This window comes from Pongo abelii, chromosome 2 (genome assembly GCF_028885655.2).
Source record: "Pongo abelii isolate AG06213 chromosome 2, NHGRI_mPonAbe1-v2.0_pri, whole genome shotgun sequence".
Lineage (NCBI taxonomy): Eukaryota > Metazoa > Chordata > Mammalia > Primates > Hominidae > Pongo > Pongo abelii.
In genome coordinates, this window is record NC_085928.1 from 14298565 (window position 1) to 14315403 (window position 16839).

General features: G+C 43.6%; 1 protein-coding gene across 10 annotated transcripts in view; it reads left to right on the top strand.

Annotated features, from left to right (window-relative positions):
* MYLK (myosin light chain kinase) overlaps positions 1-16839 on the top strand; it is a 280320-nt gene that overhangs the window by 136556 nt on the left and 126925 nt on the right. For all 10 annotated transcript variants that reach the window (XM_054551385.2, XM_024245412.3, XM_054551384.2 and 7 more), the window contains 4 exons: positions 466-673; positions 14191-14239; positions 15131-15296; positions 16650-16815. In XM_054551385.2, the coding sequence (XP_054407360.2) occupies positions 466-673; positions 14191-14239; positions 15131-15296; positions 16650-16815 (589 nt within the window). The remainder of the gene's footprint in view (positions 1-465; positions 674-14190; positions 14240-15130; positions 15297-16649; positions 16816-16839) is intronic.

Genomic DNA, 16839 nt, shown 5'->3' on the forward strand with positions numbered 1-16839 from the left:
GCAGAATCTCAGGCCCCAGCCTGGACCTGTAGAAGCAGAATATGCATTTTAACAGGATCACCAAGTGATTTATTAGCATGTTAGAGTGAGAAGCACTGGTCTAGAATCCCTGTACTCAGTCCTGGCCCCCTGGGATTCTAATCTAATTGGTCTAAAGTGGGACCTGGGCACTAGTGTTTTTTTAAAGCTCCCCTGGATGATTCTAAAATGCAGCCGGGCTTGAGAGTCATTTGCATAGTGGGCTCTGGAGCCAGGATGCCTGACTTTGCCACCTTCTACCTTTGAGACCTTGGGAAATCGCCAAAACTGTCTGTACCTTGATTTCCTTATCTGTAAAATAAGGATGAAATGGGGGTGTTATGAGGATTAAATGAGTTAACACATGTAAAGCACTCCAAACAATACCTGACACAGAGAGAATACTCATGAAATACAGGCTCTTACCCTTTCTTCTTTCTCTTGAAGGTCCGGGGTTACCCAGAGCCCCAGGTGACATGGCACAGAAACGGGCAACCCATCACCAGCGGGGGCCGCTTCCTGCTGGATTGTGGCATCCGGGGGACTTTCAGCCTTGTGATTCATGCTGTCCATGAGGAGGACAGGGGAAAGTATACCTGTGAAGCCACCAATGGCAGTGGTGCTCGCCAGGTGACAGTGGAGTTGACAGTAGAAGGTGAGTCCCAGGAGGCCCGAGTCCAGGAGGGAGCTGAGCTCTCAGTTTCCCCAAGGCCTGCAGCTCCTGCCTTAACCCTCTCTTGAAGGATGGAGGAACTGACAAGAGAAAACACACCCCATCCCTGAACTCAGGACCTTCCAATCTAATGGGAGAGATGTGGTCCCTGCGAACAAGGGAGGCATCCAGGAGACAATGTTTGTCAAACTAGGTATCACCTGTCTCCTGCTTGAGCCCTCCCATGGCGTCCCCTCACACTGCAGCTGAAATCAGACTCCTTAGGATGGTCTTACAGAGCCCCACCCAATCTGGCCCCTCCCTAGCTCTCAGACCCATCTTCTGCCACTCTGCACCTGTTCAGCCCACCGTGGTCACACCCAATTCTGGCCCTTCTTTGAGCAAGGCTACAGGGCCTTCACCCTTGCTGTTCCTTCTGTAAAAGCAGAGCCCTTCCCTCAGCCTCTCACCTGACGCTCCTTTCACATCCTTCAAGTCTGTTCTCAGATGTCTGCTCCTTAGAGGCCCTTTCCCAACCATCCCAGCCCTATGACTCTCCATCCTCTCACCCCACTCGAGGTTTTTCTTTTAGGACGTATTACCATCTCACATTGCAGTGTCTCCTCCATCCCCTACCACTAAATGGAAGACTTAGGAGGAGATGGACTTTCTCTGCTCATTGCCTTATCTCCAACATCTAGAAAGCTTCCTGGCACATGGTAGATACTGAAATATTTGAGGAATGAATGAACAATGTTTTTATCCTCATTAACATCATCTTTAGCGTCATTATGAAATAATACATGCTCATTGTTAAAAATTATGTAACTCAGAAAAATATGTAGGAAGTAAACACATCAATGTGTTAACATATTAGTTAAAAGTAATTGCAAAAACCGCATGACTTTTGCACCAACCTAATATTTTTGTCTTTTTCCCCACTCTGTACTTTAAAAAATTCTGTTAACTTTAAAACTTCTAGGAGAAACATTGGACCATAAGTAAAATATTTTTTGCTACTAGTGTGTCCTTCTGCCATGCTGAAGCCACTCCACTGGAAAGAGTATCTCTAGTTCAGGCCCCTGGCTGACACTTAAAGCCTTGATATCAGGAAGGACATGGGGTCTGTCAGCCCCTCAGAAGTAACACAAGGTTCCCTTGACCCTTCCCGGTCTTTCTAAGACTGTAAGTTTATAAACCAAGGCTCAGACTCATTTCTCCTCTTTCAGAAGACTGTCCTCCCAATCTGGTTTTCAGGGGACACTAGATGGAGAATTAAGGTAGTCAGGGAAGGTTCCAGAAGGGGGCGAGGTGCACCTGGGCCAATGGCCGCCCTTTGCCCTGTTTACCCTGTCTCCCCACACCACAGAAGGGCCAACAGGCTGTTTCACAGAGTGGAGCATGCATAGTTTGGATGCTTTCCTTAAATTCTTTAACTGAGTGACTCACTTACTCTAATGACCTTTGAGTGCTTGTGGCTGGGGCATTCCAGATGGAAAGTGGCCCCTACTCAGAGCCTCAGGATGGACCTCAGCTCTGCCATCCTGGTGCTGTGCTTTCCCCTACATGAACCCCCTTTCAATGCCTGAACTTTGTGTTGATGCCTACAAATAAAAATTACCCTGTTCCCTCTTCTGAGTACTGTTTAGAGCTGGGGAAGTTGAAAAAGCACTGAGTTATGAGTTTGCGCCAATAAGATGTGTGACTCTAAACCTCTGCACCTGTCTTTCTGCAGGATAAAGGGTTTGACTTTGGTGGTCTCTACAACCTGGACTAGCCCTTGTTTTCTATGATCCAATTAAGGGAAGACTGGAGTCTGTTAGGAATACAGGGGAGGCATATAAAACCTAGATAATATGAAAACCTTTTCTTCAATCCCCACTGTTCAGGAAGTGAGATCTGATGTCATGACCAAGCAGGAAAATTTTTAGTAGCTCATGGTACTCAGGGCAGGGGAAAGGAAATCAGGCTGAGGGCTGTAGAGGAAGGAGAGCAGGCTAAGGCTCTCAACCCCACCCCTCCCCTTTGGTTTTCATTTGGGGAGACTCAGGCCCTCAAATTAAAATTAAAATACAGTTAATTAAAATAAAATTAAGATAAAATGTAAGATGCTTTCTGTCTTCTAACTCTAGGAGATAGAGAACAGCCTAAAGGTTGCAGCTCTTTAAATGTGTGTGAGTCCTATGTACATTCTGCTTCTGCAGCAAGACCGGTTTTAAGCTAATGTGTGATTTGGGGCCACCCCACAGACCTAGGCCTGAAGGAGTCCACTCTGGGCCCTTCTGCCATGGATAAGTTGTTGGCTGTGCCAGGCTAGCCCAACCCTTTACAAAGGAAACCTAGCAGCCCACCTGCCTTCCCTCCAGCTTTCTGTGCTATGCTTCTTACTTGGAGTGAGCAGAGATCCAGGAATTCGGAGTGTAATTCATATGTGGAGTTTTGTAATCCTTTAGTGGTCAAGTTTAGGAGGCAGTGTTGTGCAATGGAAAGAAAGTCAAATGGTCTTGGATTGAATTTTAGCTCTACTAATTTCTAACTATGGAGAAATCAACCTTCCTAAGCCTTACTTCCTTTTCTGTGACTTGGAGTTCATGGCTGCCCCACAGTGTGGTATAAGGATAAGCACAGCTAGTAGGAAATAGCACCCAGAAAGTGGTAGCTTCATCATTGTTTGAACTGGCATTAGCATCCTTAGAGCTACTTAAAAAGGGAAATCTGCAAGACAGAAAGATTCCTCATCTGACTTTTAATTTAGTGATCAGGCCCAAGAAACATTCAGGATCCCCCAAGAGAACGAGTGCCTTAATGAGGGCCATGCAGTTATTCAGGGCCTTACATGATGGAAATCAACCTTGGTCTGAGCCCCTGGAAGACTCTCTGAAGACAGCTCTGACACTTGCCCACCTCCAGAGGACAGGTCATGAGGCTTGGTGCAGAGCAAGGAAGAGACGTGGTACCTGCCCTCTGAGAACTTCCTCTCCAGTGGAGGACCACAGACCTGTCTTGTAGAGATTTAATGTGAGCCGCATATATAATCTTTTTTTTTTGAGACAACGTCTCGCTCTGTTGCTCAGACTAGAGTGCAGTGGTGTAATCTCAGCTCACTGCAGCCTCGACCTCCTGGGCTCAAGCGATCCTCCTACCTCAGCCTCCCAAGTAGCTGGAACTACAGGCCTGCACCACCACACTGGGCTAATTTATGTATTTGTATGTATGTATGTATTTATTTTTCCGAGACCGGGTCTTGCCGTGTCACCCAGGCTGGAGTGCTGTGACACGATCTTGGCTCACTGCAACCTCTGCCTCCTGGGTTCAAGCAATTCTTCTGCCTCAGCCTCCCAAGTAGCTGGGATTACAGGCGTGTGCCATCACGCCCAGCTAATTTTTGTACTTTTAGTAGAGATGGGGCCTCACCATGTTGGCCAAGCTGGTCTTGAACTCCTGACCTTGTGATCCGCCTACCTCAGCCTCCCAAAGTGCTGGGGTTACAGGTGTGAGCCACCGTACCCGGCCTTATGTATTTATTTTTTTAAAGATGGGGTTTCACCGTATTGCCCAGGCTTGTGTAATCTTAAGTTTACTAGTAGCCACATTTTAAGATATCAGGTAAAATTCATTTTAATAAAATACTTATTTAACCTATTATATCCAAAATATTACCATTTCAATGTATAATCAATATAAAAATTATTAATGAGATATTTTACATTCTTCAACATCTGGGATATATTTTACACTTATAGCACACCTCACTTCAGACCAGCTATAATGTCGAGTGCTCAATAGCCACAAGTGGCTAACAGCTACTCTTTTGAATAGTGCAGTTCTAGAAGCTGCCACCTGAATAGGAATAAACAAGGTTTACACAGAGCAAAAAGAGAAAGCCACATGGATGAACAGGTGTTGATAGGGTTTGGATGTTTGTTCCTTCCAAGTCTCATGTTGAAATGTGATTCCCAAGGTTGGAGGTAGGGCCTGCTGGGAGGTGATTAGATCATGGGGATGGATCCCTCATGAATGGCTTAATACCATCCCCTTGGTGATGAGTGAGTTCTCGCTCAGTTAGTTCACGTGAGATCTGGTTGTTTAAAAGAGTCTGGGACCTCTCCCTTCTCTCTCTTCCTCCCTCTCTTGTCATCTGACATTTCTGCTTCTGCTTCACCTTGCTCCATGATTGTAAGCTTCCTGAGGCCCTCACCAAGAGCAGATGCTGGTGCCATGCTTCTTGTATAGCCTGCAGAACCACGAGCCAAATAAACCTCTTTTCTATGTAAATTACCAAGCCTCAGGTATTTCTTTATAACAATGCAAGAACAGACTAACAGGTGGTGAGTAGTCCTGGGTCATCACACATCCGCACAGTGAGCCTCGGACATGAGGTGGAGTGAGTGCCCAAATGCTGGGTGTGCCCCAGCCCCAGTGGTCTCAATCTGAGAAGGCCCTTGACTCTTCAAGGACCAGAGAGTCACTTCAGGTAATAAAAGGTTAACTTTAAGGACAGGAGCCCAGGGAAAGCCAAACTGGCAGCCCCCAGAGGAGATCCAGACCTCAAATGGATCACCCACCTTACAGGATTGGTTAGTGCAAATGCATGTGCATAGAAATCACCTGGCGAATCTGGTTGAAATGCAGACGCTGATTCCATAGGTCTGGAGCAGAGCCTGGGAGTCTGCATTTCCAGCTGCCAGTTGATGCCATGCTGCTGGTCCACAGACCACTCTTGGAGTAGCAAGGAGGGGTTTAATTACATGTATGATATATTCCACCTAGTACAGTGATTCTCAAACTTGAGCATCCATCAGAATCACCTGGAGGGCTGCTGAAAACACTGGGCTGGAGCCATCTGTCTGGCTCTCCCCTCCCAGATGGTCCAAGCACACCTCCTCCCTACCCCCAGCCAGCCCTCAGTGCCGCAGCTCCTGCTATCCACACCCACATGAAACCACTGCGGTGCAGACTGAGGCTCTGACTATATGAGAGAGAGAGGGCCAGCCAGCGGGTCACCTAGACTGTGACAGCAGAAGGGAGAATGACCCCCTGTCACGAGATTTAAGGGAGAAGAGTAGCCCTGGTGACCACGAATGCAGCTCTGGTGGTGCCACTGACACCAGGATTCTTGGGCCACCTTGAATTCATAGGAAATGCTCCTGTGCCATCTTTTGTTGCCACTCCCCATTTTCAGGGGCAGATGTCTCAGACTCCTTTTATCTTCATGTTGGGTTGGATTGATGACATTATACAATTTTAGGCCATGTCTATTTATACTGGCTGAGTTTTAAATTACTGTGTTCCTCCTGGATGTTTGTCATGGTTCTTCTTTTGGTTCTTTTTGCTCTTATTTCTTTTGGGCTGTCTTCCTTTATCTAACTTTTCTACCCATCGGAAGGACCTATAATTATATTTCCCATTTATGTTCTTTATAAATGTTTTTTCAACCTCTAAAACTTCCCAATGACTTCAATTTCTAGGGGTATATACCCTATTTTTTAAAATCTAGGCAGAATCTTAAAATGCTCTGAGTTTTTGTCCTTTTCTGTCTCATTAAAGTTAACAATACAAATGTGATAGAAAGGAAAATTATTCTTTTTGCCCCACCAGACTCTTTGCTGTAAAATAGTTGTGTGTTCAAGACTGCCTTTGCAGAAGCAGCCTTACTCATTTAGTATACAAAAGAGTTAGCTGGAAAGTTACTTGGTCTCATTCTGTTCTTGAAGGATGACTTCCAAATTTCCTTTAGCTGGAATCTCTTCCCTCCTTTATCTTCACCATCCACTTTGCCTTTGCCTCTTTTTCCCTCCAAAATACACACAGGTTGCCCTTGCTGGCCCAACTTAGATTTTTGCCACTGATGCTGCCTCCTTCTTTTTCCATCTCATATTCCTCCACCTCCTTCTCCCATCTCCACCCCTGGCCTTTTGTGGATTTAGGCTTTTCCCAGTTGCTCTTAGTTCTAGCCTCTTCTTCATTCCTCAGATTTTATTGAACTTTGTGCTGGGATATAAAGAACAATAAAGCTCAAACTCCTAGCCTGAAGCAATCCTCCTGTCTCAGCCTCCTGAGTAGCTGTGGCTACAGGCATGTACCACCATGCCTGGCTTCACAGTTCTTTATACTTGAACTTATTTGTGTTTAAATTGTAAATAAAGCCGGGCATGGTGGTGGCTCATGCCTGTAATCCCAGCACTTTGGGAGGCCAAAGTGGGCAGATCACTTGAGGTTAGGAGTTCGAGACCAGCCTGACCAACATGGTGAAACCCCTCTCTACTAAAAATATAAAGATTAGCCATATGTGGTGGCGGGTGCCTATAATCCCAGCTACTCAGGAGGCTGAGGCAGGAGAATCACTTGAGCCCAGCATGGGGAGGTTGCAGTGAGCCGAGATTGCACCACTGCACTCCACCCTGGGCAACACAGTGAGACTCCATCTCAAAAATATGTAAAAAATAAAAATAAATAAATAAATTATAAATAAGTATTTTAAATGTTTTTCTTCTCCACTAGAACCGTAAGCTCCATGAAGGCAAGACATGTCTCTTTTTATCAGTTACTGAATCCCCAGTGTAAGGAACCTAGCACAGGGCCTGAGCCATGATAGGTCTGGCCTGTAGAAAGAGCTCAGTAAATATTTGTTGACTGCCTCCGTAGCTGCCTTTGGTACTTCATCCCCTGTACTAAGAAAGGGATTCCGTTCCTAGTATATATAAGCACTAGTCAGAGCTTCAACAAGTAGACTAACATGTACAACAAAATCCAGAATAATATCTGAGCCTTAAAAGAAAGGCAGAGTGCTTCAAAGAGGAGAATTTTGGCAAAAATGTTATTCACATTGAGCAATTTCAGTGACCTTTAGTTTTAACTTTTTTCATTCCTTTTTTCTTCAACACCAAGTTTAATATTCAACGAGAAATTCTGGTTCTAGGCACTTCTCCAGAGGTTTTCTTAAGCCACTGGCCCTAAACAGAGACAGTACCACCCTCTAGGGGGCACTTAGGAGATTCATGGGGGCCCTTTTGGTTTCCAAGTGATTGGGAGTGTTGCCAGATTTAGGGGGCAAGCACTAGGGGTACAGGATGGGCTTCACAGCAAGAATCTTTTCCCAGTTCCTCACAGTCCTACCAGAACAGACACCACAAATATATAAATCGGTGGTTCCTTAGTCTTCAATAATACAAAAAAAAGTCTTCAAGACATTGTAAAACAAGCCCAGTAATTGAAGAAATGGTCATCGTTTAGAGGGAAGATTAAAAGGAATGAAGCTATAGCTCCAAAATTTTTGAAAAATTTACTCTGCACAAATTTTCTACTAAATGAAATATAACATTTCTATCTATATATATATAATTACCTCATATAATTGTATATATAGATAGTGCTGTTACTACACTATTGCCCTGAAAATGTGGATCAGAGGAGACTTAAAACTCTTAATATTAGAAGCAAATAGTATTAAGTTAATGGAGATGCATAAAATGTAGGCATTATTGAATTTTGTTGCCATCTCACATTTTTAAAACTTTGGGGAACAGTAATAAATCTGTATTGTAAGAAGATTATGTATTTCCATTATTTTTTGGAGATGACTGCTGTTTTCATCCTAGCACATGGCTTCTCTATAGTCTCTTGGTATTATCACTGTTCCTTCATCCAAACCATTCACTGAATGTGTATTTCAAGGTAAGGTGGGATTTTACCTTGAAATCCTGTGATAACTTTTACTGTGATAATTTTTTTACTACTCAACCCCACATCATAAAACGGAGAATTGTTTTAACACCACATTAATACATTAATCATCTTTCTAAAAATGTTCTCTACTTCAGTGGTCTGTAACTTGTCTTGCTATGTTATCTTATTTTAAAGTTATTTTCTTCTTTCATTTTTATGTAATACATCTTTTTATTTGAATATTCTAGTGTCCACTTGTAGACCTGTGCTCTTTCACTTTGCTGTGCTACTTGTACAGTATGATTTTTCATCACTCACTTTTAAATCTAAACATGCATTAGGAGTTAATGCAAGAATCTGCCATTTCATTGTCATCTAATGTGCCTGAGCACTTACGTATTGAAATGGTCATGCTTGAACAGTTGCATGTTGAAATCCATATTTTTATAATTCACTTTCCCTCTATATCACCGTAATGCTTTAGTTAACGCTTTACATTTATTTTCTTTTTGAAATTATCACAATTCAAGATGGATTAAAGACTTAAATTTTAGACCTAAAACCATAAAAACTCTAGAAGAAAACCTAGGCATTACCATTCAGGACATAGGCATGGGCAAGGACTTCATGTCTAAAACACCAAAAGCAATGGCAACAAAAGCCAAAATTGACAAATGGGATCTAATTAAACTAAAGAGCTTCTGCACAGCAAAAGAAACTACCATCAGAGTGAACAGGCAACCTACAAAATGGGAGAAAATTTTCACAACCTACTCATCTGACAAAGGGCTAATATCCAGAATCTACAATGAACTCCAACAAATTTACAAGAAAAAAACAAACAACCCCATCAAAAAGTGGGCGAAGGACATGAACAGACACTTCTCAAAAGAAGACATTTATGCAGCCAAAAAACACATGAAAAAATGCTCACCATCACTGGCCATCAGAGAAATGCAAATCAAAACCACAATGAGATACCATCTCACACCAGTTAGAATGGCAATCATTAAAAAGTCAGGAAACAACAGGTGCTGGAGAGGATGTGGAGAAATAGGAACACTTTTACACTGTTGGTGGGACTGTAAACTAGTTCAACCCTTGTGGAAGTCAGTGTGGCGATTCCTCAGGGATCTAGAACTAGAAATTCCATTTGACCCAGCCATCCCGTTACTGGGTATATACCCAAAGGACTATAAATCATGCTGCTATAAAGACACATGCACACGTATGTTTATTGCGGCATTATTCACAATAGCAAAGACTTGGAACCAACTCAAATGTCCAACAATGATAGACTGGATTAAGAAAATGTGGCACATATACACCATGGAATACTATGCAGCCATAAAAAATGATGAGTTCATGTCCTTTGTAGGGACATGGATGAAATTGGAAATCATCATTCTCAGTAAACTATCGCAAGAACAAAAAACCAAACACCGCATATTCTCACTCATAGGTGGGAATTGAACAATGAGAACACATGGACACAGGAAGGGGAACATCACACTTCGGGGACTGTTGTGGGGTGGGGGGAGGGGGGAGGGATAGCATTGGGAGATATACCTAATGCTAGATGACGAGTTGGTGGGTGCAGCGCACCAGCATGGCACATGTATACATATGTAACTTACCTGCACATTGCACACATGTACCATAAAACCTAAAGTATAATAATAATAATAATAAAAAAAAGAAATTATCACATATGTGTATGTGTGATTAGAAGGGAATTTTGATCAGGGTCTCATGGGAGTATCAGTTAATACGTGTTATAAAAAGCGGATATTTGTTCTGATAGAGTGGAGAACCACTATTTTAAGTAATCCTCAAAAACACTGAAGTTGGCTACAAGTAGGGTGACTGCTCCCCACTTTTCCTGGAACAGTCCTAGCTTTCTCCTGCTATCCTGGCATGATTATTAATTGCATCTCTGTCAGTGCTGAGAGTCTCTGTTTGGATGATAAATTATATCACCGCACATTTTTAGAAGCATTTCAGCTCCTTTCAATTTTGATCACATTATTCACTTTTTGAGCAGTATGTTCTGACCCAATTCAGTCTTTCTGTATCATCTGACAAACAGAGCTAGGTCTACCTTATCCCTCCCACCACTGAACTTTCCAATCCTAAGACCTGCCAGCATTCTCTTTTACTTGTCTTTGAAAAATCTAAGATCAAATACCGTCAGTGTCTTGGCCTCTCCTTCTTCTCAGAAACTTGCTTCTGTCCTCACCAATTCTCTTAACTCATTCTCCTATTTTTTGCATTTCTATTTTAATCCCCTTTCCACTTATTTTTCTACATAACCTTACTGTTCTGCCAGATTTTCATACTTTTACAAAATTAATTTTGCCTTATCTAACAATTTGCAACTTCAAATATTTCCTATAAATAGACCCTGTTAGTAATTTTAGCCTAAATTCTTTTTGTCTTGATGTGAACTCTCTGTTAACTCATATTAAAATAAGCATCCATCAATTCCATTTTTAGCTGACTGCTTTATGTGTTACGTTTTCATCATACCCTCTTACCCTGACATAGAAGTTTCTCTCCCCAGCATTCTTTTGCTATTCTTTGGGGAAGTGCCATGTTTTTGCTTTTATTTATTTTTTAAGGAACAAAGGAATTTAAGCCTTTTGGATTAAGATATTTAGCTCCCAAGACTTTTTAAAATGCTCAGTCTAATTTTTTTTATTGTGGTAAAATATACATACCTAACATAAAATTTACCATTTTAACCATTTTAAAGTGTACAATTGTCATTAATACATTCACAGTGTTGTGCAGCCATCACTGCTATCTCATTCCAGGACTTGTTTATTACCCCAAATGGAAACCCCATACCCATTGAGCATTAATTCCCCATCCCCTCCTCCCCCAGCTCCTGGCAAGTACGAACCACCATCTTTCTCTATGGATTTGCCTCTCCTGGACATTTCATATGAACGGAATCCTATCATACATGGCCTTTTGGGTCTGAGCTCCTTCACTTAATGCACTTTTTCAATGTCCATCCATGTTGTGTACCACGTGTTAGTACTTCATTCCTTTTACAGCTGAATAATACTTCATTGTATGGATGCACCACATTTCGTTTATCCATTTATCAGTTAATCAGTCTAATTTTTATAAAATCTTTATTCCCAGATGAAATGAGTGATACAGTAGTGTGGGTAGTACAATGGATGGTACACGGATATTTTGTGGTGAAGTGTTAGAGACTGGATAATGCTGTTGTATAGAGCATGTTTAGAAGGCCCTATCCATCCTCTATTTGGATGCCAGATTTTACTTTCTTCCTCCCCGCCCCTATTTTTGCAACTAGATTATATTTTCCATGTTTCGTTTCTTCTTTACCATTGTATTTATAGGTTTTAGAAAATACAGCTGAATAAAATTACTCAGAGTACCACAACCCCCAAAATAATCAGTATTAATAACATGATACCTTTTCTTCTGGTCATTTTCCTGTCTTTGGGTATTTTAGTTTTAACTAATTATGATCACATTAAATAGGTAATTTTGTACGCTGCACAAAATGTATTTATTTAACAAATATTTAAATACCTACAATGTGCTGGGATTTGTTCTGGATACCCCGATGAGTGAATAAGAAGTTCCAGTGGGCATATGGGTTGGGATCTTTAGCATATAGATGATATTTAAAGCTATGGGACTAAGACCTCCTGGGGGAAATTAGATGGAGCTGGGGAGAGGCCCAGGACTCAGCCCTAGGGTGCCCCAGCATGCAAAGGTTGAGCAGAGAAGGAGGTGGAGAGAAGATGGATAACCTGGTAAAAGCAGGAAAGTCTAGAAGAGAAAGTGCTTTGAAGGGGAGTGGGACCTTGTGTCAAATGTTGCTACTGAGCATCTGAGTGAGATGGAGACAGAGTGTCAACCATTCGGTTTGACAAGATCGTGGTTGGGATGGAGCCCAGTGGAGCAGAGAGGATCATAGCCCATTTGGAGTGTGCTGAGGAACGAATGAGATAATATCCTAACGTGTACCTGCACGTTTCAGATATTCTTAAACATAATTTAATGACAGAATAAGATGTCTAATTGTACATTTTACCTAACTACTTACTTTCTTCCTACTGAGTGACATTTATGTTTCTTCTAACTTTCACTATTACAAATAAGATCAAAGCGAATAGCTGTGTAAACTTTCTTTTCTAACTTTAGCGTCGTTTCCTTTGAATGGAGTCACAGAAATGGAGGTGCTGGCCCAAGAGCAGAGCATCTTTAAAGCTTATGATTTTTCCTCGCTCAAATATTTCCAGGAGGACTGGACAGTTGGCTCTGCCTCCAGCAGCATCTGAGGGCCCAGCATCTTGACTGTCAGTTGAGTCCTTTCGAAACAAGTCTCTCCTTTTATCAATTTAGAAGTTCTTTTACTTTTGAATAGAGAATGGAATGACAAAAACCAAAACACTTTCAGGAATGAGAACTAGACACAGCTCACTAAGTAATGTTAAACAGAAATGCCTGTATTGTAATCACCAATTATATGGAGCCACAACTTAAATGCGATGCGAGTGTTTGTTATTCCCTTTTCACTAAAGTTCTGGTGGAATCTTAAACCGGATGTGGCTGACGAAAATACTCAGCCATGATTTTTCTCCTCCACACATGTTCTTACACAGTCATATAAATGTGATCAGAGTCAAAGTTAAGGAAGTTTACCCTTTTGCAGTAAACTCCCTGCAAATTCCCCACAGCAACTGTCTGCTGACATCAGAGGATGACTCTACCCTCCCTAGGATAGGGTTTTATAAACACCCCCAGCTTGCAGCAAAAGAACAAATTTCAGGGTGATCATCCTCTCAAAAATGACCTCTTCCTCCCACCCCACCCCTCAAAATAAAACTCCCACTACTTTAGAGTTATTTCGTGGTCACATTGTGAATTGTCCCTCCCAGCTGCAGAAGCTGGATGAAAGGAGCTAACCCCAGCTGCCTTGCTGGCTTTGCTATTTAATGGCCTCCTGCCTAGCACGGCAGCAGCTCACCCAGGATCAGCAGTGCCCAGTAGGATAGCGCCTACCGTGGCCTCATCATCTCACCTAGGACTGACTGGCAGTGCCCAGCATAGCAGCACCTTGCCCAGGGCTGGCAGTGCCCAGCATAGCAGCACCTTGCCCAGGGCTGGCAGTGTCCAGCATAGCAGCACCTTGCCCAGGACTGGCAGTGTCCAGCATAGCAGCGCCTTGCCCAGGACTGGCAGTGTTCAGTGTGGCAGCACTGCAGATTCTGCAGGAACTGCTGGCTTCACTCTAGCTCATCTGCAGTGACCTGCCCTGCTCTCTTTCAGCTTGCTGCTGCTTGCCAGGCCTTAAGTGGAAGAATGGAGTGTTGATTGTGTCAGTCAAGAGTAGGTGTGGTAAGAGATAGGCATGGGCCTTTCCCTCCCTCCCTTTAACTGAGAAAATGTTCTGGAGAGGTCCTGAATCACCCCCAAATAATCCCTAAAATGGAAGGTAGATCGTGCCACTCTAACAACTCAGCAGGGTGGTTGAGAGTTCTAGAATCTGGCAGACCTGGGTGAATTTCTGCACTGTTACTGACTTTGTGACCCTGTATGGATGACTTAACTTCTCTGAATCTTATTTCTCTCATCTGTTTAAAAAATAGGATAATGTAGTATCAGCTTCATAAAATTATTGCAACAAATTCACATGACAATGTATGTAAACACCTACCATAGTACCCATAGTGACACAGCCCATGCTCAGTCAAGATTAATGATCACCATCACTATCCCACCCACCCCTGCTGTTGAATCTTTTTTACTTTCATTGCTCCAAGTTGGTGGCTCAGACCTGTCTCATCAACCCTTTTTTTTTGCAGGAAGTTTTGCGAAGCAGCTTGGTCAACCTGTTGTTTCCAAAACCTTAGGGTAAGTCCTGGATGTTCAAGGCAGAGTAAGGGTTGGATTGCTTTCCTGCTGACTTGAGCAGGATAGGTCTGGGGAGTAAGTCTTGGCTCTCCTAGGTTATAATAACCAAAGGGCGGGAGCCTAGTACAATGAGATGTGTCATTTACGCAGCACCTCCTGACCTGGCTGCCTCTGTGATTGGCCCCTTTGACTGGCCCAGGTGCTAAATGCTAAGGAAGTGGGAGAGGTGGCCAGAGTCTGCAGTGGACTCTGACAATCAAGGCAATAGTCAGAAGATTGAAATAAGCAAGGCTAGAAGAGGCGGGTAACAGTAGCTGCTGTAACAGACAAGCCTCAAATCACAATGGCTCAGCCCAGGGAAAGTTTGTTTCTTACTCAGGGAAAGTTCAATTCAGATATCCTGGAACATGGGGAGAGCCCTCCACATTATCTTCCAGTTGCCCAGGCTTCTTCCATTTTATAGCTTCATCTCCTAGGCCCTTGAGCCCCCACTGGGCCTTCTGTATCTCACCAGCAGAGTGGACAAGAGACTGCAGAGCCTCACAGGAGGTTCTTATGAGTCAGCCCTGGAAGTGGCATACAGCTCTTCTGCTCATGGTCTCCTGGCCAAAACCCAGGCTTTCAGCCAGAACTCAGTGGAATTCAGGCATGCCTAACTGCAAGGAAGGCTAGTAAACGAAGTCTAGCTGCATGTCCAAGAGGTAAAGGAAATAGGTTTTGATGCCATACATTTTTCTAGAGAGAGCATGAGAAAGTTTCTGAGTCATAAAATTGGGAAGGCTACACTTTGATGGCTTCTGACCTCAACTTAGTGCCTTTGGGTGAGGTGGAGAGAGGATGGTTGAATTGCTGCCTTGTCTGGGACTGGATTCTCTGCCAATTTCCTTACAGGGATAGATTTTCAGCTCCAGCAGTGGAGACTCGTCCTAGCATCTGGGGGGAGTGCCCACCAAAGTTTGCTACCAAGCTGGGCCGAGTTATGGTCAAAGAAGGACAGATGGGACGATTCTCCTGCAAGATCACTGGCCGACCCCAACCGCAGGTCACCTGGCTCAAGGTGAGGTTTCTGTCTGCCCTGACCCTGATCCAGCCTGTATTAGTCTGTTCTCATGCTGCTAATAGACGTACCTGAGACTGGGTGATTTATAAAGGAAAGAGGTTTAATGGACTCACAGTTCCACATGGCTGGGGAGTCCTCAAAATCATGACAGAAGGCGAATGAGGAGCAAAGTCATGCCTTATATGGCGGCAGACAAGAGAGCATGTGCAGGGGAACTCCTCTTTATAAAACCATCAGATCACATGAGACTTATTCACTGTCATGAGAATAGCATGGGAAAACCCACCCCATGATTCAGTTACTCTCCACTGGGTCCCTCCCACAACACATGGGAATTATGGGAGCTACATTTCAAGATGAAATTTGGGTGGGGACACAGCCAAACTATATCACAGCCCTAGGGACCCTGAAAATTCAGGGTTAGACCTTTCAACTAGTAGGAGTCTTTCCATTCTGTTCCTCCTGTTTCAGGCAGTTCTCAGGGGTTCTCTGTATGTTTGTTAGTGATGCATGTTCCTGTCCCTATTACAACTCTCCCTCTGTTACTCAGACCACAGTGTTCTGACAATTCTCACACTCACAAAATGGCAGAAAACTTCTGAGTCAAGACAAGCCTGACAATCTCGAGAGTGGACTGTGAAGTTAGGGTTCTAGGTGTCAAGCCACAGCTCCCTGGTTTATAAAGCCTGTGAAGCTGGATAAGTCATTTGATTTCTTGGAACCCTGGTTTCCTTATCTGTGAGATAGAAATAATACCACCTACCTCAAAATATTGTCAGGAGGCTCCATGTAGAAGGGATTTATAAATCATTCAGGGCTGGGGGAAGTGAAGCTTAAGTGGGAGAGGTGGGCGGGCAGGGAGGCAGTGGCATGGGGTTGGGGATGGCTGTTAAACAGGGCAGTGAGGATCCAAGGGGAACAGGTAGAATCATGGCCAGGGGAATAGGTTTTTCAGAGATGGAATGCCTGGGTAAAAGTGGGTATTGACACCTTTTACCTGCTTCCTAGTTCTCTTGAACTCCCCTAGGAAAAGACTAAAAGGAATGGGGAGGTAAGGAAAAACTGAAGTGAGGAATATGGGATTGCCTACCTCAAACTCAGGCTCCTTTGAAACAGTTTCCAGGCAACTGCTCTAAGTGGGACAGAGCACCACACCACATCCACAAACCTCAAGTCAGGGCCCCTGAACTGTTTAAAGTCGGCTCTCTGAGCGCATTGACAGGGCCCACAGCAGAGGGCGCTGCTGCCCAGGCCCTGGAGTCTGTCCCACTAGGATTGGCAGGAGGCAGGAGGACACAGCCAGAAAGTAAGCAGATTTGTATGACCAAGTTACCCCATTGCCATCCACAGGGAAATGTTCCACTGCAGCCGAGTGCCCGTGTGTCTATGTCTGAGAAGAATGGGATGCAGGTTCTGGAAATCCATGGAGTCAGCCAAGATGATGTGGGAGTGTACACGTGCCTGGTGGTGAACGGGTCGGGGAAGGCCTCAGTGTCAGCTGAACTTTCCATCCAAGGTATTGACCAGTGGAGGGCTAGTG